The 25,425-nt window shown below is 36.7% G+C and overlaps 1 protein-coding gene and 1 pseudogene across 4 annotated transcripts in view; both read right to left on the bottom strand.

Moving 5' to 3' along the window:
- The window catches only part of FANCI (FA complementation group I), a 76,297-nt gene that overhangs the window by 24,630 nt on the left and 26,242 nt on the right, over window positions 1–25,425 (bottom strand). For all 3 annotated transcript variants that reach the window (XM_082648168.1, XM_082648169.1, XM_082648170.1), the window contains 9 exons: window positions 22,779–22,871; window positions 21,998–22,134; window positions 19,764–19,944; window positions 18,250–18,337; window positions 10,562–10,692; window positions 10,032–10,102; window positions 8,840–8,954; window positions 7,176–7,298; window positions 1,177–1,245 (listed from right to left, as the gene is read on the bottom strand). In XM_082648168.1, the coding sequence (XP_082504294.1) occupies window positions 1,177–1,245; window positions 7,176–7,298; window positions 8,840–8,954; window positions 10,032–10,102; window positions 10,562–10,692; window positions 18,250–18,337; window positions 19,764–19,944; window positions 21,998–22,134; window positions 22,779–22,871 (1,008 nt within the window). The remainder of the gene's footprint in view (window positions 1–1,176; window positions 1,246–7,175; window positions 7,299–8,839; window positions 8,955–10,031; window positions 10,103–10,561; window positions 10,693–18,249; window positions 18,338–19,763; window positions 19,945–21,997; window positions 22,135–22,778; window positions 22,872–25,425) is intronic.
- LOC309818435 (YEATS domain-containing protein 4-like) lies at window positions 1,829–2,818 on the bottom strand (annotated as a pseudogene). The gene is made up of 2 exons: window positions 2,442–2,818; window positions 1,829–2,137 (listed from the first exon to the last, which is right to left on the bottom strand). The product of its transcript is annotated as a YEATS domain-containing protein 4-like (transcript).

Genomic DNA, 25,425 nt, shown 5'->3' with positions numbered 1-25,425 from the left:
TGTGTGACCTTGGGCAAATTAAATTACTTAACCTCTCAGACCCTTAAAATATAAATCTGTAAAATGGAGATAACAGTTTTTATTTCACAGGGTTTTGTGAGGACTAAATGAGATCATCCACCATATAATGCTTCATAAACTGCTTGGCCTTCTATAAGTGCTAAACGTTAGGTACTGTTGTTATCACTATTAGTACATAACAGTATCTTGAACTCTCTCAATATATAAAAAGATTCATGTAATGAAATATTATTTAGCCATAAAAAGGAATGAAGCACTGATACATGCTACAACATGGATGACCCCTGAAAACATCAGGTTAAGTGAAAGAAGTCAGTCACAAAAGACCACACACTGTATGATTCCATTTACATGAAATGTCCAGAATGGGCAAATCTACAGAGACAGAAAGAAGATAAGTGATTGCTTAGGGGTAGGAGGTTGGGGGAAGGATGGGAGAATTAGAGGGTGGTAGCTAAATGGCACAGGGTTTTTTTTCCTGAGGTGATAAAATGTTCTCAAATTGATTATGGTGATGGTTGCACAACTCTGCAAATATATGAGTTATATTTTTTTAAATGGGTGAATTGCATGGTACGTGAATTATATCACCACAAAACTGCTATTAAACTGTTATTAAAAAACATTCAAATAAATTCTTAATGAATAAACGTTGAGTAAAAGGTCTTATTTACAGCAGATATTCTCCAGTTGAATTCTTCTCATCTTGATAATCCTCTGAAATATTTCATAATTTAAAGCTTTTTTTAAAACTGAGAAATACAGAAAATAACCTAATAGACATTCATTAATATGTCACTCAGATTTAACAAATGTCAATATTGTGCTATATTTTCTCCAAATCTCTCTTTGTCTTCTTTCAGAAATAAACATAACAAATAAAGCTGCTGATGGCCTCTGTACAAATGGTTCTTCAGAACGTCCTTCTAACTTAGGATGCAGACTGTTAACTGAGAGGGATAACTGTCAGACAATGGCAATAAGTGGTGATTAAAATAAAATAACATGAAATAGCATCACATACCTCAGGCATGGTCACAATGCACCACTGCACTAGTTGGGAAATATTTCATATTTTGAAAATTATGAAGAATGTCAATCGCCTCTTAATTGCCTTAGTATCTGTTCCCTTATATCCATAAAAATACATTTTACCTGTGAGAGCAGAGTTTGCATGATTGAATTAGCCAGCTGAGAATTTCTTCGAAGGACATCATAGAACCCCTAAAAGGAATCAAACAGAGGACAAATAAGCTCTTTGATGAATAAATGAACAACAATATCCTAACAGATTTAGGTCTATGATCCATTACAAGGTAATTTTTTTTTTTTCCCCAGCATCTGTAAACTACATTTACTGAGTGCTTACTGGGCACATCAGATACAAAAGAGTTGGGACTGGGGCAAGTAAGAACTTAAGAAATTAAATATACACATTAATTTTACCATGAATTTAACTACTAGGGAAGTACAAAATTTGTACAAGTTATACTTTATAATGAAATTTTGATGTCTGTCCAAAGGGTAAGTTATACATACAATGCAGTAAAAATGTTTTAAAATTGTGCTTAGTATCACAGAACTACCCCGAAATGGCTTCATAAAATGCCTATACAGCATTATACAGATATATTTCACATTAAAGATTGCTTGTAAAGTACAAATACTTTGACCCCATTGCTGAGAAATCTATGGCTGACAACTATATGTGCAGTTCCTCTAAGAAACATCGCAGTATTTGTAGTCCATCTCGCCTTTAAACTCCACCTTATTTTTAGTTTCACTTACGAGTTCTCTTCAGAACCGTTTATATTTCTTTTGTCTGATCATCTTCTTTGAGTTTCCTGATTTCATTTTTTAAACAATTTATAGTTTCACGACTTGCTTTTAATCTCTTTAAGCTCTGCAATTTCAAAGTTTGTTTTTTTTCCCCACAGCTTCTAATTTTTCTCTGGTTTTCACTTCAAGTTCTGCAAATTCTGTTTCATGCTTATAGGCTCCTAAGGTAAGCTGACGAGATGTTGTTGTTAATAATTATAGCATCACTGCTGTTGGGTCTTGAAATATCATTTCATCATAGAACTCTGAAACCACTGTCTTTTTTCCCAGCATTGCACTGGTGTCTGATTGAAATAGCTTTTTTTTTTTTTTTTTTTTAATTTATTTATTTTTGGCTGTGTTGGGTCTTCGTTTCTGTGCGCAGGCTTTCTCTCATTGCGGCGAGCGGGGGCTACTCTTCATCGCGGTGCGCGGGCTTCTCCTTGTCGTGGCTTCTCTTGTGCAGCACAGGCTCTACACGTGCAGGTTCAGTAGTTGTGGCTCACGGGCTTAGCTGCTCTGTGGCATGTGGGATCTTCCTAGACCAGGGCTCGAACCCATGTCCTCTGCATTGGCAGGCAGATTCTTAACCACTGCGCCACCAGGGAAGCCCCTGAAATAGCTTTAATAAACGATACGGGGTTACAGGTCTTCCATTAGGATCAATGAAAAATATTTTGATGATTATTTCGAATTCACCCCAACCTGTTTCAGTAATTTCAGATGGAGGCTTAGTAACAACTCTTAAAGGATTGCCATAGCTTTCATATAACTTAAATTGGATTTTCTTCACATATGCTGACATATCCTCATTTCTGTATGGTTTTACATATACTGTCCACTGATGGGCGTGCCCATCCTCTTCTCTTTTTTTTCCAAAATATGGGGCAACATTACCATAAACTATTGGTTTAACGACAGTAACCCCCTTCACTCTCCCGCCGGAGTCAGGTTCAAATTCGGCCATTCTCTTGAACATACTGTCCTACGGAAGAAGCCGCCGCTGCCAGGGAAAGAGACTGGGGCCAGCGGACTCGCCGCTGTGCTCCTCCCGCGCGGGCCCAAGGAGGAGGGTTTCTGGCCGAAGGAAGACGAGTCAGCAGTGCTCAGGGTGCTGAGGAATCACCAACGCCTCACGGCAGAGGGCGTCACGGAAGCCCATTCAGCCCCACGCAAGACGGGAAAGGTGGCGGCTACAAGGTAATTTTTAAAATTTGGAGGTAGATAAGATTGCGATTTTTTTTTTTTGAATATGGATGACTGTGCAGAAAAGAGTTATCATTAACACAGTGGTCTGAGATTGCTATCCTTAGAAAGGTCTGCTTCCAAGGTTGGCCCTTGGCTGGTGGCTGGGAATTTGGCTGGTAAACAGTTTTTTCCTATACTGATATAAAACTCCCTAAACAATGAGAAGCTTACTGTGCCTAAACTGTTTGTACAAACAATATAGTTTATGCTGAAAACCTGATTTCCCTCTGGGAGTTAGGAATTTTGGTACGTGCTAAGTAAGGGTGCCTATGTGACCAGCTGCCAATAAAAAGCCTTGAGTGCTCTCTAATAAGCTTCCCTAGTAGAATACGCTTTGCATATGTTATCACAACTTATTTGAATATGCTTTGCATACGTTATCACAACTCATTTGCTGGAAGAATTAAGTGCATCCTGTGCAATCTCACTTGGAGCGGACTCTTAGAAGCTTGCACCTGGTCTCCTGTGGACTTCACCCTATTTGCCTCTTGCCTCTGCTGTTTTTTGCTTTCTATCCTTTAACTCTAAATCTCAGCCATGAGAACAAATTTACGCTCAGTTTTATCAGTCCTTCTAAAGAAATCTTTAAACACAGAGGTGGTTTTGGGGACCCCCAATACAACAAACAATTGTTCCAGCACCGTTTGTCGAAAAGATCATCCTCTCTCCACTGAATTACTTGGGATTTCCGTGAAAACTCCACTGACCAGGGACTTCGCTGGTGGTGCAGTGGTTAAGAATCCGCCTGCCAATGCAGGGGACACAGGTTCGAGCCCTGGTCCGGGAAGATCCCACATGTCACGGAGCAACTAAGCCCGTGTGGCACAACTACTGAAGTCCACCTAGAGCCCGTGCTCCACAACAAGAGAAGCCACTGCAGTGAGAAGCCCCTGCACCGCAACGAAGAGTAGCCCCAACTCACTGTAACAAGAGAAAGCCTGTGCATAGCAATGAAGACCCAACACAGCCAAAAAATAAATACATTAATTAAAAAAAAAAAAGAAAAACCTTAACTGACCAACTTTATACTTGTTCAGTTGTTTTGTTCATTTTAGGTGGTTTACACTCCACATTAATTTTATTATTATTATATACATTTTAAAATGTATTTATTTATTTTTGGCTGCATTGGGTCTTCGTTGCTGTGCACGGGCTTTCTCTAGTTGCAGAGAGCGGGGGCTACTCTTCGTTGCAGTGCACGGTCTTCTCATTGCAGTGGCTTCTCTTGTTGTGGAGCACAGGCTCTAGAGCACAGGCTCAGTAGTTGTGGCGCACGGGCTTAGTTGCTCCGCAGCATGTGGGATCTTCCCGGACCAGGGCTCGAACCTGTGTCCCCTGCATTGGCAGGAGGATTCTTAACCACTGCGCCACCAGGGAAGCCCCACATAAATTTTACAATCAACTTCTTAATTTCTACAAAAAGAGCCTGGGATTTCATTGAATCTACACATATTTCTGAGACTTAAAAACATTAACAATATTAAGCATTCTCATCTGTGAACATTGCATATCTCCCCATTTATTTAATTCTTCTTTAATGTCTCTCAGCTATTTTGAGGTCTTCAAGTGTACATATCTTGTGCATATTTTGTTGAATCTATCCTTAAGTATTTTTTTTATCTACTATAAATATTGCTTTCTTTCAATTTCAAACTGTTCATTGCTAGAAAATAGAACTATAATTGATTTTTGCATGGTTACTGATCTTGCATATGACCTTACTAAACTCATTTTTCGCAGACTTTTTGGTATTGTCTATGTACACTAAGTGAACAACACAGCTTTACTTCATCCTTTCAAATCTGTGTGCCTTTATTTCTTTTTCTTGCCTTGCTGCATTGGATCAGACCTTCACTTTAATGCAGAATAAAAATTTTGAGGACAAATATCCTTGTTCTTGATTGAAGGGGAAACACATTAAGTGTCTCACTATTTATATCAGATGTAGGATTCATAGACACCCTTTATCAGGTTGAGGAATTCCCCTCTAATCTTAGTTTGCTAAGAGCGTCTGAGAGTTTTACCACAAATGAATGTTGAACAAAGATATTTTTAATTATTATAAAAATTCAATGCTTGCCAGAGTATGCCAGTACACTTTAAAATGTTCTAATCTTTAACCCAGCAATGTGGTCAAATATTCAGGTACAACAACACTCATGGTGAAAAACTGGAAACAACAGAAATGACCCAGGACAGTTAAATAAATCACTGTATACACAAAGAACACTTTTTAGCATTAAAAATTATGTGTCAAAGAACATTTCATGAAATAGGAAAATACATATTACAACATAATATTAAGAGATAAAAGCTAGATAAATCTTATGATTCCAATTTTGTATAAATATACATATATGAGTGCTGGGATTAGTAATAATATTTTTAAAAATATTTTCCTGGGGCTTCCCTGGTGGCGCAGTGGTTGAGAGTCCGCCTGCCGATGCAGGGGACACGGGTTCATGCCCTGGTCCGGGAAGATCCCACATGCCGCGGAGCGGCTGGGCCCATGAGCCATGGCCGCTGAGCCTGCGCTTCCGGAGCCTGTGCTCCGCAACTGGAGAGGCCACAACAGTGAGAGGCCTGCATACAGCAAAAAAAAAAAAAAAAAAAAAAAAAATCCTGTATTTTCTATATTTTCTACAATAAACCTGAAAAATCCGATGTCTGGTACAGTGCCTTGCAACCACTGTAGCTCAATAAATGTTATTTTAAAAAGGGCAAATAGGGGCTTCCCTGGTGGCTCAGTGGTTAAGAATCCGCCTGCCAATGCAGGGGACTCGGGTTCAAGCCCTGGTCTCGGAAGATCCCACATGCCGCAGAGCAACTAAGCCTGAGCGCCACAACTACTGAGCCTGTGTTCTAGAGCCTATGAGCCACAACTACTGAGCCCACATGCTGCAACTACTGAAGCCCGCGTGCCTAGAGTCTGTGCTCCACAACAAGAGAAGCCACCACAATGAGAAGCCCGCAAACCACAAGGAAGAGTAGCCTCTGCTCGACAAAACTAAAGAAAGCCCGCGTGCAACGAAGACCTAATGCAGCCACAAATAAATTTAGTAAAAAAAAAAAAAAAGAGCAAATAAAAGTATTACAATAGCTGTTCTCTGAAATGACTTCCACTTAATCTACTTGCTAGATCATCTAATGCTCTCCATCCTATGAAATATGTATGCTGAAGTACACAGCATACTAAATGCTAGCAATCATAGTGCAATCCCTCACGACTGCAAACTTTTGTTCCCACTGGCTGAATTATATCCTAATCACAAGTCAGTAGTAATACTTGTTCTCTCAGTTTTTGCTAATTGTACCATCATTGTTAATTATGTGATCTAATCAGACATTCTGTAAACTGTTGGAAACCAAGTGCAAAATGAAAAAGAAGTTTTTTCTGGGAATTCCCTGGCCGTCCAGTGGTTGGGACTCTGCACTTTCACTGCCGAGGGCACAGGTTCAATCCCTGGTCAGGGAACTAAGATCCCACAAGCCATGTGGCATGGCCAAAAACAACAACAACAAAAAAACGAGAATTTGTTTGCATAGAAACTAAGTTGAATGTTTTGGAAAGACTTAATAAAAGTAAATCTCTAAAACCAATTTCTGATGAATTAGGGGTAAGACAATTCTAAAAACTTAGGGGAAAAACTGAACATATCTAGAAGATTTCTATACTAAGACTGTATCTGAAGTGTTTTAAAGTTTTTATCCTACTTTACATAAGCAAAAACTTGAAATTATAGGCAATACATTAAAGTTATGGTTTGTTTGAGAGACAGGAAGTTCCAAATGGCAGACTCATACTCAAAACCAAAAGGACTTGGCCTTAAAGCAAAAGACTGGTAAATTAACAGTACATTTAAATATTTCGAATTAAAATAAAACATTTAAGGTGTTTTAACTATTCTTTATGATTCCTCACCTTAAACGACTTTTTGGCTAATCATCACTAACTACTGGTCCTAACTGCATTAAATAAGAGCATATTTACTGTACTTTGATAATCAGAAAAAAAATTATTAAAATTAAAAGGATTATTAGCGGAGTTGGGGAGGGAAGTACTACATCTCTTCACTCTGCTGATTTACCTCATAAAGCATGAGTCGAACATCAGCCTGCTGGCCTAAGCATCTCCTCAAACTATCCATGATCTCAAGGCAAAAGGTTTCATTGGCGACAGAATTGTAACGGCTATGGACATCCACATGGACCTGAAAAGAAGAGAGGCCAGTTCATGTCTATCTTACTAGAGTAAGTAGTTTCTATTAAGGGGGTAAAATGAGCTGATGTACTTGGTCAAAGAACCTTACATTTAGCTTTCCCCATATGCCAAAACCCAGGACTGAGGCAGATATTATAATCATTATTAGGCCATGATAAGTTATCACTCTTATTCTAGTTTGGACTAAGAGAATTTTCAAGCACTTAAAAAAATTAACTCTTCCTTATTCCTTAAGATTTTCCTTGGCAATGTCACCTGCTTAGGAAGGCACACAGATTATTTCATGCTTCTAGAATTCAGTAGTCATAATAAACTTGATTTTACATAAAAGGTCTAAAAGACTTCCTTACATGTCTTCAATAGCTAGAAGAATTGAGCTATTTTTGGTTCCGTGAACTCCTGAGATGTTTAGGGGTAGGTAGTTATTTTCTTCAGATATGGACTTGACAAAGAATAACACTGCTTGTTTGAGTCATATAATAAATTCAGCCATTATAGACCAAGAACTCCTAATCCTCACTTCAGGCATCTTAGTGAGGAAGTTAATACTGACTGAGGTCAAATCCCAGTTCTACCCATTACTGGCCATATCACCTTGGGCAAGTTATTTAACCTCTCTCAGTCTCAGTTTTCTTACCCTTAAATTGGGGATAATAACAATACATAAATGATACCCAGTGTTCCTAATATTTAATCTATGCCATATGTTATAAACAAAAGTTTTGTATAGTTATACCAGAGCAATAAAGGATTCTTAATGAAACTAGTAAACAGATACGTCTCTTATTATAAATCGTATATTACTGAATTTAAATGACAAAGACAATTTTATTGCTGCAAAACCTAGATTATCACGTTACTGTAAAATGTTTTGTTTTCTCAGGTTACAGGTTTTAATAGATGTACAAAGTAAATAAACTATTAAAACTGGGGACAATAACAGTATTTAGCCTCAGAGAATTGCTGTGAAGATTAAATGAGAAAATAAATGTAAAGCACTTAGCATAGAGTCTAGCACAGTGCTGTCCAGTAGAAACACAATACAAATCACAAATGCAAGCCACATATATAATATTAAATTTTCTAGTAGTCAAATCAAAAAAGTAAAAAAACTGGTGAAATTAATTTTAATATTTTATTTAACCCAACACAGCCAAAATATTATCTCAACACATAATCAAAATTAAAAATTATTAACGAGATAGTTTACATTCTTTTATCTCACACAGAGTCTTCAAAATCCAGTGTGTGTTTTACACACAGAGCAACACTCAATTTGAACTAGCGACATTTCAATCAATATTCAGTTCAACAGCCACCTTGAGGCTAGGGACTACCATATTGAAAAGCACAGTTAACACACAGCAAATTTTCCATTAAAAAGTGTTGGCTGATATCATCATCATCATCAGACTCTCAGTTTCAGGATCATTTGTACAACCAGAAAAGGAGTAAAAGAAAAGAGTCTGCACATCATCAGCTCCTGCATCAGTGCACACACTATAAGCTGGTGTGAAAAAAAATCCTTACCTGGCTAATTCCAATAGACTGACTGCACTGAGAAGACGACAAGCTGCCTAAAACTTTAAAGTTCTTCAGGAGCAGCAAAAACCCAGCAACTGCAGATTTTCGGGCATCAAGCTGCCTAGCTCAGGAATAGACAGAGAAGAAGTTACCAAACAGTACTGATTTCACAGGAATAGGCTTCTGGGTCAGAAAAATTCAGTTACTTCTGTACAGGAAAGGAATATGTATAAACAATGAAGCACAGAGCAAAATAAATTGAATTTATATACTCAAAATAAGGCATTGGGGCTTCCCTGGTGGCGCAGTGGTTGAGAGTCTGCCTGCTGATGCAGGGGACACGGGTTCGTGCCCTGGTCTGGGAAGATCCCACATGCCATGGAGCGGCTAGGCCCGTGAGCCATGGGCGCTGAGCCTGCGCGTCCGGAGCCTGTGCTCCGCAGCGGGAGAGGTCACAACAGTGAGAGGCCCGCGTACCGCAAAAAAAAAAAAAAAAAAAAAAAGGCATCGGCTGTTCACAGCAATTAGTAGTATAGGAATTCAGCTGAATTTTGCATTATCTACTTAACCTCTGGCACTATCTATACTTTCTTCTATCCTGCTGACAAGTCTATGAGGGAAATGAGAACAAGAGTGCTGAAAGGCTGTACAATGGGTTGATAACTCAAATGTAAGTACTAAATATAGCAAAGGAAACTGCTGATTTTCTCTGAGTTTAAAGGAGCACTTCCTTTCTTCATAGAGGAGGGCAGTGCTTGGTGCCTTATAAACCCTCCATCCAGAAAAATGATACACTCATCTCACTGAGGCTCAATGATTAATGCATGTTATAGATGCTACAATATACAACCTTGGCCTATCAGACATGCTTTTGGGTAAGGAGTAACAACAAACTGTCAATTCTAGAATAGGGATAAACAGCATATGGCTACTTACTAGTTGCTCCTCTGAATATCCATGAGTGTATTATAATATGGCCAATGTGGTATTAATTTGGTATCTTATCCTTAAAGTAACAAATGCTTCCCACATATTACCCATCTCATAGTATCTTTAGGAGATGGTATTATCATCTCTAAGTTTGGGTTAGGAATTTGCATGACTGCTGTGAATAGGTTGTACTAGAGATGACTGCAGAGAGGACTCTAAGTAACATTAGAAAGCATCACTTCCTCAGATCTCATGGGAGGCTACATACCTGGCAAACATAGCTTTCCGAAGGACAAGTATCAAGGAGTCTCTTATTGACAAGCTGACTTTTAGAAGGGGCTGAAAGAGGAAGAATCAGTAGGTAAAAACAGCAATTTGTTTATTAGCCTTAGCACATTTCTACTCAATACTGTTACCATTTGGCTTTTATAAGGAAGTTTGGCTCTGTTTTATAAACAAGTTGCATTGTTTATTACACTTAGTAATAAGGACAATTTTATATTTTGAAATGCTAAATTGAAACTAGTTGTGAATACCTTTAAACCTACTGTCCTCAATTAATAATTTCCTAAGAGCCTTTCAATTACTTCACTAACTTGAAACTGAATCAAAGGAGAGAGAATAGCACTATGAAGAGGGGGTAAACTTGGAAAATAGACTCTATTTTAATAGAAAGTTTTATGTTCTAGAATCAAGGAAAACAGTATTTCTTACATGTATATGTGTAAGAAATACATCAGACCTCCACTCGGCAGTTCAACCTCAGTTGTGGTGAGCTCTTTAGGAGTCAAGACTTACCTGCACTGCCTTCATCAGCCCTTGTACGGTTTGAAGGGGCAGAAAGGACAAATAGTCAAAAGTTTCTGTGACTTTAGAAGAACAACTTTGAAGAACTAAGGGTGAATACATGATGATATCTGAAAGCAGGTCTGAAAAACAGAATCTATAATCAGTTGCCTCAAATAACTAAAAACGTTTCAAATAAAAGGAACATAAAATGGAGAAAGAAATGGTAAAAAGTTTTTTGTTTCTTTCTCAAATAAGTCAAGTACACTGCAACATAGATTTCTACTGATTCTATGTATTAAGACTTTAAGGTCAATGTAACCAGGATACTTGTAAAATTTCTTCTGGTGATAGTGTAAGACTACAAAAATTAAACTGTCTAAAAGAAAGGAAGAAACCCATTATACTGCCTGAATAAGTAGTACACATTGTCTTCATATTTCCAAACTGAAATAAATCAATAAATATTTATGAATTTCTATTACATGCAAGCATAATAATATGGTCCCATAAGGAATATTCAAAAGCACAAAACCTGGTCTCTCTTCCTTCAAGAATGTTAATTTAGCTGGAAGTGAAGAAAAAAATATTTTAAAAGAATGAAAGAATAGAATGATACCAAAAATCTAATAATTCCAAACATTGTTTATTGTCTAGCAAATGGTAAAGAGAGAGTTTAAACAGGAGCGCAAAGGAAGAGATCATTATGAGATGGTGTGCTTTAGGAGAGCAAAGAGAAGAAGGAATTTAAGCTGGATTCTAAAAGATGGGTAACATTTAGATGCACAAAGAACTGGAAAGAACTATTATATTTAAAGGGAAAAGTACGAGTAAAAGTACAGGAAAGGCAAGTGTAAGACATATTCAGAGGATGGTGGGGAAATCTGTAGAGACAGGGTGAAGCATTCAGAAAAGTAAATAATGGAAGTTAATGCTGGAAAGGTAGGTTGGATCAAATTGTCAAGGACTTTTTTTGGCCGTGGCACGTGGCTTCTGGGATCTTAGTTCTGCGACCAGGGATCAAACCCAGGCCCATGGCAGTGAAAGCACTGACTGCTAACCACTGGACTGCCAGGGAATTCCATCAAGGACTTTAAATACCAGGATAAAGAGCTGGTAATTTATGAAAGGAGGTATTAGTGAGTTTTGAATGACAGAGTGGTATTTTAGGAATACTGATCTGGCGGCAATTTGCAGGCAGAATCGCTGCAGAGAAAAAAGAAAGCAGGGAAACCAGTTAGGAAGCTGTGGTAGTAGTCTAAATGCAAGGTTATAAGACTGGGAATTAGGCAATGGGTGTATGTGTGTGGGGGAGGGTATAAAAAAGAAGAAAGAGGTAACAGTATGACGGAAAGAATGAAAGAACTTAGGTACCAAGTGTATTTGAGAAGATTAAAAGGAATTCTAGCCTCTGAGACTCAGAGCCGTGTTTCAGATAACAGAAACAGGGACAACGGAAAGGGGAATTTGTTTGAAGGCAACAGTATTGCATTTGAAATAAAAGGAAAAAAAATACTAAATGGAAATATCCAGCAGGAATGAAGTCATTGAAGCAGTGAACTAAGGAAAGAGGAGAGTCTTGACATAAAGATTTGGGAGCCATGCCCACAAAAGACCCCACCAAAATAACTGAAATCATGAGAAGTGGTACGATATCTGCAAGTAAGATAATATATAAAAAGAGGGACAGACACTGCCCACCAAGATGGAGTAAGAGTAACCAGATTTATCTTCCCACTTTAAACATCTACAAGAAAATAAGCCAAATTACATGAAACAACAATTTTCAGACACCAGACAAGAAGCAGTACAGACAATGATCCCTGAGAGAAGGGAAATAAATGAGGAGAGGCTTATAATAATTGCCCCATCTTACTGCCTGGAGGGTTTCTAGGCAGTAGCACAGAGAGGGGAAACTCAGAATCCAGCGGTCTTCCTGAGTTACAGAGACAGAGTTGACAATTCAGGAAAGCTAAGGCAGCTAGAATTCATAGGGCAGAGTACCAGAAAGGAAAGAGCTGCATGGAAAGAGGGCCCTGGAGATGTGCAGGTAGCTCCCCTTGTATGTTAGCTGCATGCTAGTCAGTGCATCTGTATGAAAAAACAATCTAAGTCAGGGAAAAAATCACAGGCAAGCAGTAGGCAAATCCATTCTCAGAGGTCATAAAGGACAGGAAATAGTTTATATTCACAACATCCACAGTGGAGACACCTCATAATATACAAGGAGCATTGCTTTAATTGTAGCACCAAGTTGGCCCTAGATTAAAGACTGTCTGGTCTTATATAACACAACATAAAAATAATCATAAAAAGGATTAAATGCTTTCCAAGAAACTTAAAGCTCAATAATATTCGAAGGAAAAAAAAATCCAGCAAATGAACAATGTGAAGTTCACAGTATCTGCCATCCAATCAAAATTATTCATCAGGCAAAGAAGCAGGAAAACACAACTCATGACGACGAGGAAATAAATCAATAAAAACAGATCAGAAATTACACAATGATAAGAGTTAGTAGACAAGGACATTAAAAGAACTAAAATAAATATATGTTCAAGAAGGTAAGGGAAGGGAATTCCCTGGTGGTCCAGTGGTTAGGACTTGGTGCTCTCACTGCCAGGGGCCCAGGTTTGATCCCTGGTTGGGGAACTAAGATCCTGCAAGAAGATGTGGCACAGCAAAAAAAAAATAGGTCAGGGAAGCATGTTTAAAAAAAAAGACAGGGAAGATACGGAAGACATAAATCAAACATCTAAAAATGAAAATTTTAATGGATAAGATCACTGCAGAAGATTTGGGAATCTGAATTTACAGCAATAAAAACTATCTAAAATGAAACACAAAGTAAAAAAGACTAAAGAGGGCTTCCCTGGTGGCGCAGCGGTTGAGAGTCCGCCTGACGATGCAGGGGACACGGGTTCATGCCCCGGTCCAGGAAGATCCCACATGCCGCGGAGTGGCTGGGCCCGTGAGCCACGGCCGCTGAGTCTGTGCGTTCAGAGCCTGTGCTCTGCAACGGGAGAGGCCACACAATGAGAGGCCCGCGTACCGAGAAAAAAAAGAAAAAAAAAGAGAAGGGAGAAGAGGAAAAAGGGAACAAAAAACAGACAAAGTAGAAAACAAATAGCCGGATGTTAATCACATTAAATGTAGATGGCTTGCCCTGATTAAAAGTCAGAGACTGTCAAATTGGATAAAAAAAAGTAAAACACAATTGTATGTTGTCTATAATAAAACGCAAGTTAACTATATAAAGACATAAATAAGTTAAATCTAAAAAGATGGAAAAAATATACCATGTTAACACTGATAAAAAGAAAGCTGCAGAGATTATATTAATATCAAAGTAGACTTCAGAGTAAATAATATTGCCAGGAACAAAAAGGTCATTTCATAACAATTAATGGATCCATTAACAAAGAGGACATAACAATCCTTAATGTTTATGCCCTATAATAGAGTTTTAAAATTCCTGAAGCAAAAACTGATAGAACTGAAAGGCACAGACAGTCATTTCTATAAATACAAAGTCAGAGATTTCAACGCCCCTCTCTTAATAGTTAACAGAATAAGCAGACAGAAAATCAGTAAGGACACAGGAGACTTGAATAATCTGAATTCAGTGATTTATAGAAAACTACCTAATAATAGAATACATATTATTTTCAATAGCATGGAGAACACTTATCAAAATGAACCATATTCTGAGAATAAAACAAGTCTCAATAAATTTTTTAAAATTCGCATCATACAAAGTATGTTTTATAACCACAAATTAGAAATCAATAACAGAAAACCTGGAAAATCTACAAATACTTGAAAACTAAACAACACACTTCTAAATAACCCACTGGTTAAAGAACAAATCACAAAAGAAATTAAAAGTATTTGGAACGCAATGAAAATAAAAAACAAAATTTATGGGATGCAGCTAAAGCAACGTTTAGAAGGAAATTTATAGTTTAATGCTTTATTGAAAAAAAAGAGAAAGGTCTCAAATTAATGACATATGCTTTTAATCAAAAGAAGCACAGACTGACCCAAAGTAGCAGTAGAAACAAAACAAAAAAGAGCACATATCAATAAAACTGAAAACAGAAAAACAACAGAGAAACTCAATGAAACCAAAAGCTGGTTCTTGGAGAAAAATCAATAAAATTGATAAACCTCTTGCTAGACTAATCAGGAAAAAGAGAAAAGATGCAAATTATGGCTTTTAGGAGTCAGAAAGGGCAAATCAATATAGATCCTACAGACATTAAATGGAATACTCGGAACAACTTCATGACAATAAATTTGATAACTTAAGATGAAATGGTCAAATTCCTTGAAAGACACAAACTACCGAAGTTCACCCAGAAGATTCAGATAACCCGACTAGCCCTACTTCTATTAAAAGAATGGATTTTGTAGTTAAAACCCTTCACACAAACAAAAGGAAACTTCAATCATCAGGAAGGAAAAATTAGCAGTATCAATATCTAGGTAAATATAACAGACCAGAAGTTGGCACACTTTTTCTGTAAAGGGCCAGACAATAACTATTTTAGGCTTAATGGGTCATGTGAGATAGATATATATATCACGAGTTGGTATATGTATGTGTGTGTGTGTGTGTGTGTGTATATATATATATATATATATATACATCAACTCAACTCTGCTGGTAAAGTATAAAAGCAAGATAGACAACACATAAATGATTGAGCATGTCTGTATTCCAATAATACTATATTTTATGAACTCTAAAGTCTAAAATTTTCATGTATCATGATATATTCTTCTTTTGATGTTTTTCAATCACTTAAAAGAGCAAAATGAACCCAAAGCAAGCAAAAGGAAGGAAATAATGAAAAGCGGAATTTGGTGAAATTGAAAAAAGAAAAAAGAAAAGAGAAAATTCAAACTAAAATCTCATTCTTTCAAAGATTAGTAAAACTGGCAAGCTTCTAAGCCAGACTGGTAAAGAAAAAAAGAAAAAAGACATATCACTGATATCAAGAACGTCTAGATTTGGAGATGACGTGATTTCTATGTAGAAAATCCTAAGGAATTGCCAAAAAGCGACTAGAACTAATAAGTGGGTTTAGCATGGTTGCAGGATATAAGGTCAATATTAAAAAAGCAACTATTTCTACACAACAGCAATCAACAATCAGAAATTGAAAATTTTAAAAATACTATTTACAACAGTGTCAAAAAAATGAAATAGGGATCGACAAAAGATATGCAAGATCCACGCACTGAAAACTACAAAACATTGCTGAAAGAAATTGAAGAAGTAAAATAAATGGAGAGATACATTGTGTTCGTGGGTTAGAAGACTCAATATTGCTAAGATGCCAATTCTCTCCCCAATTAATCCATACATTTGAGGCAATCTCCATCAAAACTTGAGACCTTTTATAAAAACTGACAAACTGATTAGAATATTTATTTGGAAATGCAAAGGACCTAGAATAGTCAAAAGTTAAAAGACTTACACTATTGCTTTTAAGACACATTATGACGCTATAGCAATCAAGACATAACACACACATAGCTCAATGGAATAGAACAGATTCCTAAAATAGACCCACACATGTATGGTTAGTTGATTTCAATAAAGATGTCATGGTACCTCAATGAAGAAAAGATAATCTTTTCAAAAAATTGTGTTGGAACAACTGGATAGCCTTAAGCAAAAAGATGAACCTTGTTATGTCACATCCTATACAAAATTTAACAAAAATGGATCACAGATCTAAGTATAAGAGCTGAAACTATAAGGCTTCTAGTAGAAAATATAGGAGAAAATCTTAGTGACCTTGGGTTTGGCAAAGATTTTTTTAATACATGACATAAAAAGCAGGAACTATACAAAACTGATGAACTGGTAACTGATAAATTAAAAATGTTGGTTCTTCAAATGACACTGTTACAAATATTAAAAGTCAAACCACAGACCAGGAGAAAATATCTGCAAAACATATATCTGACAAAGGACTTGTATTTAGAATATATAAATAACTCTTACAACTCAGTAATAAAAAGGGAAACAACTCAATTTTTTTAAATGGACAAAAGACCTGAACAGACATTTAACCAAAGAAAATATAGAAATGACAAATAAGCATGGCAAATGTTCAATATATCATTAGGCATTGAGGAAATGCAAACAAAAACACAATTAGAATGAGTAAAATTAAAAAGACTGATCATACCAAGAGTTGGTCACAATGTGGAGCAACTAGAAACACTGCTTATAGGAATGTAAAATGGTACGACGACTGTGGAAAATAGTCTGGCAGTTTCTTAAACTATAAAGCCTACACCTACCATATGGTGTACCCATTCCACTATAACATGTTTCCATACAGAAATGAAAGCATACATCCTCAGAAAGACTTACACATTAATGTTCATAGCAGCTTTATTCGTGATAGCCCCAAACTAGAAACAACCTAAAAACCTGCACACAGGTGAATGGATAAATAAATTGTGGTTATATCTGTATTAGGGAATACTAACAATAAAAAGGAAATCAATTATTGATTTTAAAGAAGTCAGACCAAAAAGAAAGGAAAAAAAAAAAGGAGTACACACTGTAGGATTCCATTTACATAAAATTTTTTAAATTTATAGTGACAGAAAGCAGACCAGACTAGAGATGAGAGATGGGAAGGAAGAGAGGGATGCAGAAACAAATTACAAAGAGGCACCAGGAAACATTTGTGGGTGATAGATATGTTCATTTTGACTGTGGTGATACTTTCTGTTTCGCTGGTGTATATGTATGTCAAAAGTTATCAAACTGTTATACTTTAAATATGTGGACATTGTTGTACCTCAATTATACTTCAATAAAGCTGTAAAGAAAGAAAAAAAGTAGAATGAAGTGTCAAGTACAGAGCTTTGGAGAACCCTGACATTTAAGGATAGAAGAAAGAAAAGGAATCACTAAAGAAGAAAAAAAAACTGATCATAGGCAGGATAAGATGCAAATTATTACAGTTATCAACTTCAGGGGAGTTGTAAACAGTGTAGAATGATAGAGAAATTAAGAAAGTTGGTGATTAAGAAAAGACCAGTGGATTTAGACATTAGGATATATGTATTAAAAGAGCAAAACATTCAGAGGTCACCAAAGAGACCAGTACTGAAGTCAGAATGTCAAGGGTTAGGGCTTCCCTGGTGGCGCAGTGGTTGAGAGTCCACCTGCCGATGCAGGGGACACGGGTTCGTGCCCCGGTCCGGGAAGATCCCACATGCCGTGGAGCGGCTGGGCCAATGAGCCATGGCCGCTGAGCTTGCGCATCCGGAGCCTGTGCTCCGCAACGGGAGAGACCACAGCAGTGAGAGGCCCGCGTACCGCCAAAAAAAAAACACAAAAAAACAAAAAACGAATGTCAAGGGTTAAGAGAACGGGAAGTCATTGAGTGACAGCAGAAGGACAGCACTCACCTGAGAAGTATTCAAACAAAAAAGAGAGAAAGTTGATGCAAGACAGAAGTTCACTCATTAGTTATATGCTCTTTTCCTTCTTGACAACCATAGACAATATAAATGCATTTATGTTTTACTGGCATCATAATCAAAGATGTCATTAAAGATGTCAATCTACTGTATCATTACATTTTTTTCCAGAACCAAAAGCGTTATGACATTTAAATAAAAATGTTCCTGACAACTTTATCCACGCTTCCAAAGTTCAATACCTATGAAATGAGTGATGGGGGAGGATCCTCTGGTAACAACCCTGTTGAGGACCTGCTCCAGAATTTCTTGTCTGATCATCTCATGGATCTAAAAAGAACAGAAGAACCAATAAAATATTCCTTGGTGACCTTCAGCTTACAATTATATCAATGCATGTTAGGCAGATTAAAGAATAGTTTGAAAAAAAAAAAAAAGAATAGTTTGAATATGGGCAAAACTGGACTGTTTATTTCAAAGACAAATATAATGTGAATCATCGGGAAAGAATCACTCAATTCTACCCTCATTCTGTGCTCAGACAATTCATTAGCAGGGCAAACTTTTATTAGCCTAAAAGAGAAATCATATGAAAGTACTGCTACATATAAGGTCCAGCATCAAACAGGAATAATTCTACCTAGGTATCTATTACATGCCAACGTCCATATTCCTGACAGTATGCACAACTTTTATTTTAAAATTTAAAAGCCCATGAAAATTTCTGAAAACCTAGAAAATCTTCACCAAGCCCTTCCTCAGTTTCTACAAGCAGAGCAACTGCCTAAAAAACAACCTGTTTTGAATTTTTACTTGAATTTTAGTTAAATTTCATACCTGAACTTGATAACTTTGGGATACAGACTAATTACTTTCAGACCCTGGACTAATAATTTGATTATTAGTAAATTTTATATTCTATAGATACCTTGGCAAAGCCAACATCTGTGTGAAATCAAGTGGAACCTTCTTAGTTTTAAAAAAGATTAATTTAAAAACAAAAACCATTTTCTTATTCTAAGAATGTTTTTAATCAGATTATGGTTAAGGAGAGTCATATGTATCTAATACACAACTCTCAAGGACTATTATATGACATTCACTTCATGGTTCTGGATCAGAACATCAGATTTACATTTAAATTGGCCTCCAAATAACATTTTCAGCAGATACGTTTGTTGTGTAGATACAGTGAACAACTGAATGTAAAGAAGATGTCTTAGAGAAATCACTGGCAAAGCAAATTTGTTTAGTCTCAGATATGATCTTTTTTGAACTTGAAATGAATTTTTGAAAGCTATTTCAGAAATTAAGATTGAGATGATAGCCATAATATGGTAATGAATTAAAAGACTGTAAATTCCCCAATTTGGTTCTTCAAAAACAATGAACCATTAAGAATGATTCTTCAAGCTTGATGTTCTACAGCAACCTAAAAGATTATTTTTTGTATAAGGGAATTTTAAAAACCCAGAAATGATTTACTGCTAGAGGAAGAAGAGGAAATCATGAGGAAGTTAACTTATATTCAAACTTCTAAAACATGGTCAGGAAGAACAGAAATTAGAATAAATGAAAATCTCATATAAATAAAGAGTGAGAAAGTAAGTATTCCATCAAACTGGGTCTATAATGTTTCAATTACTATCCCAATCTCTGTTCTGGGAAACTGCTACATACTCAAATTGCCCTGTCCCCCAGACTCCCAAGTTAATGCCCTATTTATTAGGGAATGGTTGCTAAACTAGAGTCTCACCTTGAAAGTTTCCAACAGGATATTAGCTCCCAGCTTACATGCATGCTGGTTTGGCATTCTAGAAAGACCTGAGCTGGCTTCAATAGTTTTTCCATCAAGAATCTTCTTTGGCCCATAGGAATCCATTAAAATGAAGCCAAGTTCTACCAGGCCCTGAGTAACATGATCCCAACTGTGAACACTGCAAGAAAACAAAGTTTAGTTAAGAAGAAAAACTTAGTAAAATACCTTACCTCTATATTCTCTGCCGTGTTACGTATTTCCCAAACTTGACCTGGATAACCAACACTCCACATAAATTCTGAATTTCTTAATGAACAGTAATGGGAATGGTAGGCAAGCAATCTCTACCGACAGAACACCAAGAAAATCCAAAAACTACAGAACATTAAAAAACATATGAAGCAGAGCAGCACTCTGAGAGGATGACAACATGCTGGAGGATTAGGGCAATGCCACACCTAGAAGATTAGCCCTTGGTACACCCTACCACTATCCTCAAGTCACAGAGGCAGAATGTGTTAAAAGATACAGCACTCTCAGACAAACTAATGGGGCATATCAAAAACGATAATAAGGAGATAAGCAATAACCACCAAATACAAGAAAACAATATCACCACGAAAGACAAGCACCAAACTCAATGAAGACAACTAATCGCTAAGGGAAAAGGTTAATGGAACAAAGAGAAGATTTTAAAAGTCTAATGAATATCCTCAGAGAAATAAGAAAGAGTATTATAGCATGAAACAAAAAATGAACTGTTATGAAAATAGAACCAATTAGAAATTTTGGAAATAAAAAACATGACGGATAGAGTGAAAAACTCAATAAATGGACCTAAGAATAAAATGGGCAGAGCTGAAGAAATAATTATTGAGAAGAGCGAGCTAAGGAATTTTTGTTGAACTTGACACAAAAAGACAAAAATATGAAAAACGTGAAAGAAAAATTAAGAGATACAGCACACAGATCAAGAAATTCCAACAGTTAATAAGAGAGAAAAAGGGGAGACAGTACTCAAAGAAAATAGAAGAAAATCATTACAGAGTTTAGGAAAGACATGACTCCTTACAGTGAGAGGGCACACCAATTACCAAACAGAAATGAATTAAAAAGGAACCTACATAAACACAAATTGTGTTAAATTTCAGAAGATAAAGGATAAAAATAAAGTCTTAAAAGTTCCCATGAAGAAAAATAACAGATTATCTAAAATAATACAAGAATCAGATAACCATCAGACTTTTCATCAGCAATTCTAGATGCAAAAAGACAACGTGAAACTGATTATAAACTCAGAATTTTAAACCTCGTCCAACTATTTCTGTTCAAGTGGAAGAGCAAAACAAAGACATTTTCAGATATGAAAAGTTTACTATCCACAAACCATATCCGAAAGGATTACTGCAAAAAATATATACTTATGGCATATCTCCAAGTGAAAAGTATGAGGTTCAAAAGATAAGATGTAAACAAAGAAACCAGTAAAATTATGAAGTCTAAATAAGTATAGTCTGTTAATAATCTCAACAAGAATGAAGTGGAGAAATGTTTGCTGTGGGCTAAAGTTACCATCTTGGAGGGAGGAGACAGTTGTAGTCGGTCTGCTACAAAATGTTTATCTGTAACATGAAAGAGCTCATACATGATTGGTAAACAGGGGAGGTAAGTATAACCTGGAAGTTTTATTGGTTCATAGGTGATTTTTTTTTCCTAGTACATTAATGTTCTGCACCTCTAAGTATCTGCAGGTAAACACAAAGTATGCCAATAGAGCTAAATATAGCAAACCATGGAGACAAACCACAGACAAAGCATGACACAGTAAAGACCGTTGTAACAGCTAACATACATTCTGAAATACAACATTAAACATGAAAGTAACAACCAGGATGGTTACCAGTTTTTTCAATTTGATTTAAAATGGATTTGCCTAAAACTGCTAATAATTTAATTGTCTAAAACTGCTAATTCAATTCCATCCATCAGTCCCAAACTCCCAACAGTTAAAGTAAATAAAACTCAGTTTTCTACTCACCTAAAAAGCCAATGAAGACTCAGGCCAATAGAGTAGTAATAGCATTAAAGGAAATAGCATGAAAGGAGCAAAGGTACCTACTTCAGTTTTGTATCCTTGCTATCAAGGTGGCCAAGAACTCAGCCCTTGGGATTCAAGGATCTTCTGATCTTAACACTAAATACCCTATGAACCTTATGGTTCATGAACTTACCTATTCTTTACCACTTCCAAGATCATGGTTGAAACACAACATCTATGAGGAACTAGATCCTGAAGAAATTTTGAGCCTTGTAGAAGCTGAAGATCCTTAAAGCTTTTTATAACCAAAGACTTTAAAAGGTCAAATACCTAATATGAAAGAAATAGGAAAATGAAGCAAAAAATGATAGCCCATACTATAGAATCTTAACCCTGTAACTGTTCCTACTTGCTGCCATACACTCATATCCCTATGACAACTGTTTCACTGATGAGTATGATACAAAAATTATGACTTTCAGTGGGAACTTAAAAGAGCTGAAGACAGGTCTTCCTTGAGAGAAAAAGGGCTAAAAATCAATATTACCCACAACCAGAGAAACACATATGAGAAAAAAGGGTAAAGGATTTTATATTTTCATTCTTTCAAATAACAGATTCTCATTAATTTCAAGTTGATCAGGGACAGTTTCTTAGAAAGCTACAACATAATACAATTGCAATGAATACCCAGCTAAACTTCCCATTCTTGCTACTTGGACTGTGTGATGTTTCCACTCTTATTCCCATCTCGCCACCTGGCTTACCACACAATAGGAAGTGGAGGTATAAACCAAGTATCTGAAGAAGTCTTCAAGCAGCCCAGAGAGAACAGTGTGGGCCTACATTCTTATAGGGGAATATGCTGCTGGCAGGGTGGGAGTGGAATTGTTTAGGAAAAGATAATTTAAAAAAAACAGACTATTGTACACTTTATCAACTACAGAAGGAACCAAAAAGTCATTCATAAATACCTGTTCCTCAAATCTTTGTATTCTTGTTACAGAGAGGAAGAGGGCAATGCTGAAAGGACATATATTACTACCGAAATCTCCTTGCTGTCCTGCCTAGAACAATAAATCAAAAAGGAGTCATAACTTACATCTGAAAAGAATAATATATCCTACTTAAAAACAAGTCCTTAGATGGATCAGAAACCTAAATATAAGAGCTAAAACTATAAAACTTTTAAAAGGAAACACAGTAGGAAATCTTCAAGACTTTGGATTAAAGATTTCTTAGATACAATAACAAAAACATAATTTATATAAGAAAAAACTGATAAATTGGATCTCATTAAAAATCAAAACTTTTGTGCTTCAAAAGACACCATTAAGAAAATGAAACAAGCCAGAGACTGAAAAAAATATTTGCTAATTACATACATGATAAAGGACTTGTACCTATGATATACAAAGCATTCTTAAAACTCTTTAAGTCACAATCAAAAAATGGGCAAAAGATCTGAATAGACATTTCATCAAAGATATCAGAACAACTAAATAAGCACATGAAAAGATGTTTGGTTATCATCAGTCACTAAGGAACTGCAAAGTAAAACCTCTATGAGATACTGTTTCACAGCTATTAGAATAGGTATATTAAAAAAAAAAAGACAGTAACAAATGTTGGCCAGGATGTGGATAAACAGGAGCCCTCATACAGTGCTGACGGATATGTAAAATGATGTAGCCACTCTGGAGAACAATTTGGTAGTTTCTTTAAATTATAAACATATGGGACTTCCCCAGTGGTCCAGTGATTAAGACTCCGTGCTTCCACTGCAGGGGGCGCAGGTTCGATCCCTGGTCAGGGAACTATGATCCCACATGCCACACGGCATGGCCAAGAAAAAAATTATATATATATATATATATAGAGAGAGAGAGAGAGAGAGAGAGAGAAGAGAGAGAGAGAGAGAGAGAGAGAGAGAGAGAGAGAGAGAGAGAGAGAGAGAGAGAGAGAGAGAGAGAGACACATAAATGTATTACATAACCCAGAAATTCCACTTGTAGGTATCTAACCAAGAGAAATGAAAACATATGTCCACACAAAGACATGCATGTGAATGTTCACAACAGCATTATTCATAATAGCCAAAAAGTAAAAACTCAAATGTCCATCAACTGGTGAACAGCTAAACAATGGATATGTCTATACAACGGAATACTATTTAACAATAAAAAGGAATGAAATACTTGTAAGTGCTACAACATGGATAAACCTCGAAAATTATGCTAAATGAAAGAAGCCAAACACAGAAGATTACATATTGTATGATTCTATTTATATGAAATCAGGAAAGGTAAATCTATAGAAACAGGCATGAAGGATCTTACAAGGTGATGAAAATGTTCTAAAACTGAATTATGATGATGGTTGCACAATTAGGTAAACTTATGAAAAATCAATGAATTACACACTTAAAATGGGTGTATTTTTTTTTCTTTTTTTTTTGGCTGTGTTGGGTCTTCGTTGCTGTGCGTGGGCTTTCTCTAGTTGCAGTGAGTGGGGGCTACTCTTTGTTGCAGTGCGTGGGCTTCTCATCGTCCTGGCTTCTCTTGTTGTGCAGCACAGGCTCTAAGCGCACAGGCTTCAGTAGTTGTGGCACGTGGGCTCAGCAGTTGTGGCTTGTGGGCTCTACAGCTCAGGCTCAGTAGTTGTGGCGCACGGGCTTAGTTGCTCCACGGCATGTGGGATCTTCCTGGGCCAGGGCTTGAACCCATGTCCCTTGCATTGGCAGGCAGATTCTTAACCACTGTGCCACCAGGGAAGCCCCAAATGGGTGTATTTTATGTTATGTAAATTGCACCTCAATAAAGCTTAAAAAATAGATCTTTGAGCCCTGAAAGAAATGACAAGAAACAAAAGAAAAAAAGGAATACAGCTTCCCTGGTGGAGCAGTGGTTAACAATCCTCCTGCCAATGCAGGGGACACGGGTTTGATCCCTGGCCCAGGAAGATTCCACATGCTGCAGAGCAACTAAGCCCGTGCATCACAACTACTGAGTCTGTGTGCCACAAATACTGAAGCTCGCACGCCTAGAGCCTGTGCTCCGCAGCAAGAGAAGCCACAACAATGGGAAGCCCATGCACTGCTATGAAGAGTAGCCCTGGCTTGCTGACTAGAGAAAGCCTGTGCACAGCAATGAAGACCCAACACAGCCAAATATAAAAACAAATAAATTAATCAATTAAAAAAAAGAAAAAAAGGAATAAATATAAAATCAAAGATGAATAAAACAGAAAACCAACAAACAAATATAAAACAGTCGATAAAGCTGGTTCTTTGAAAAGATCAATAATATAGTTACTGTAAACCTAAATAAAAATAAGAGTGAACAGATACAGAGAAGACAAAGGAGCTTCAAAGGCTAGTTCCCACATCATGGTCTTTAAATATCCTTTCCTACAAAAGGGACCCAAGGCTCCTTAGAGAAATCAGGATCGGGTAAGGAAAGTACAAGTGTGTCTTGGATAGCTTATGCCACAGAAGTGCTCAAAGACTAATGGGGCCATGTTAGAAGGACACATAAGCCTACTTCAAGGATCCAATTAGCCAAATATGGGTCACTTTGCGTACTGCATACGAGCAGATTGAATTTTAAAAGGTTCATTGGC

The sequence above is a fragment of the Grampus griseus genome, assembly GCF_964374135.1.
Source record: "Grampus griseus genome assembly, chromosome: 2".
In the NCBI taxonomy this organism is placed as follows: domain Eukaryota; kingdom Metazoa; phylum Chordata; class Mammalia; order Artiodactyla; family Delphinidae; genus Grampus; species Grampus griseus.
The sequence above is the reverse complement of the archived record's forward strand: the minus strand, read 5'-3'. Positions and strand labels throughout refer to the sequence as shown.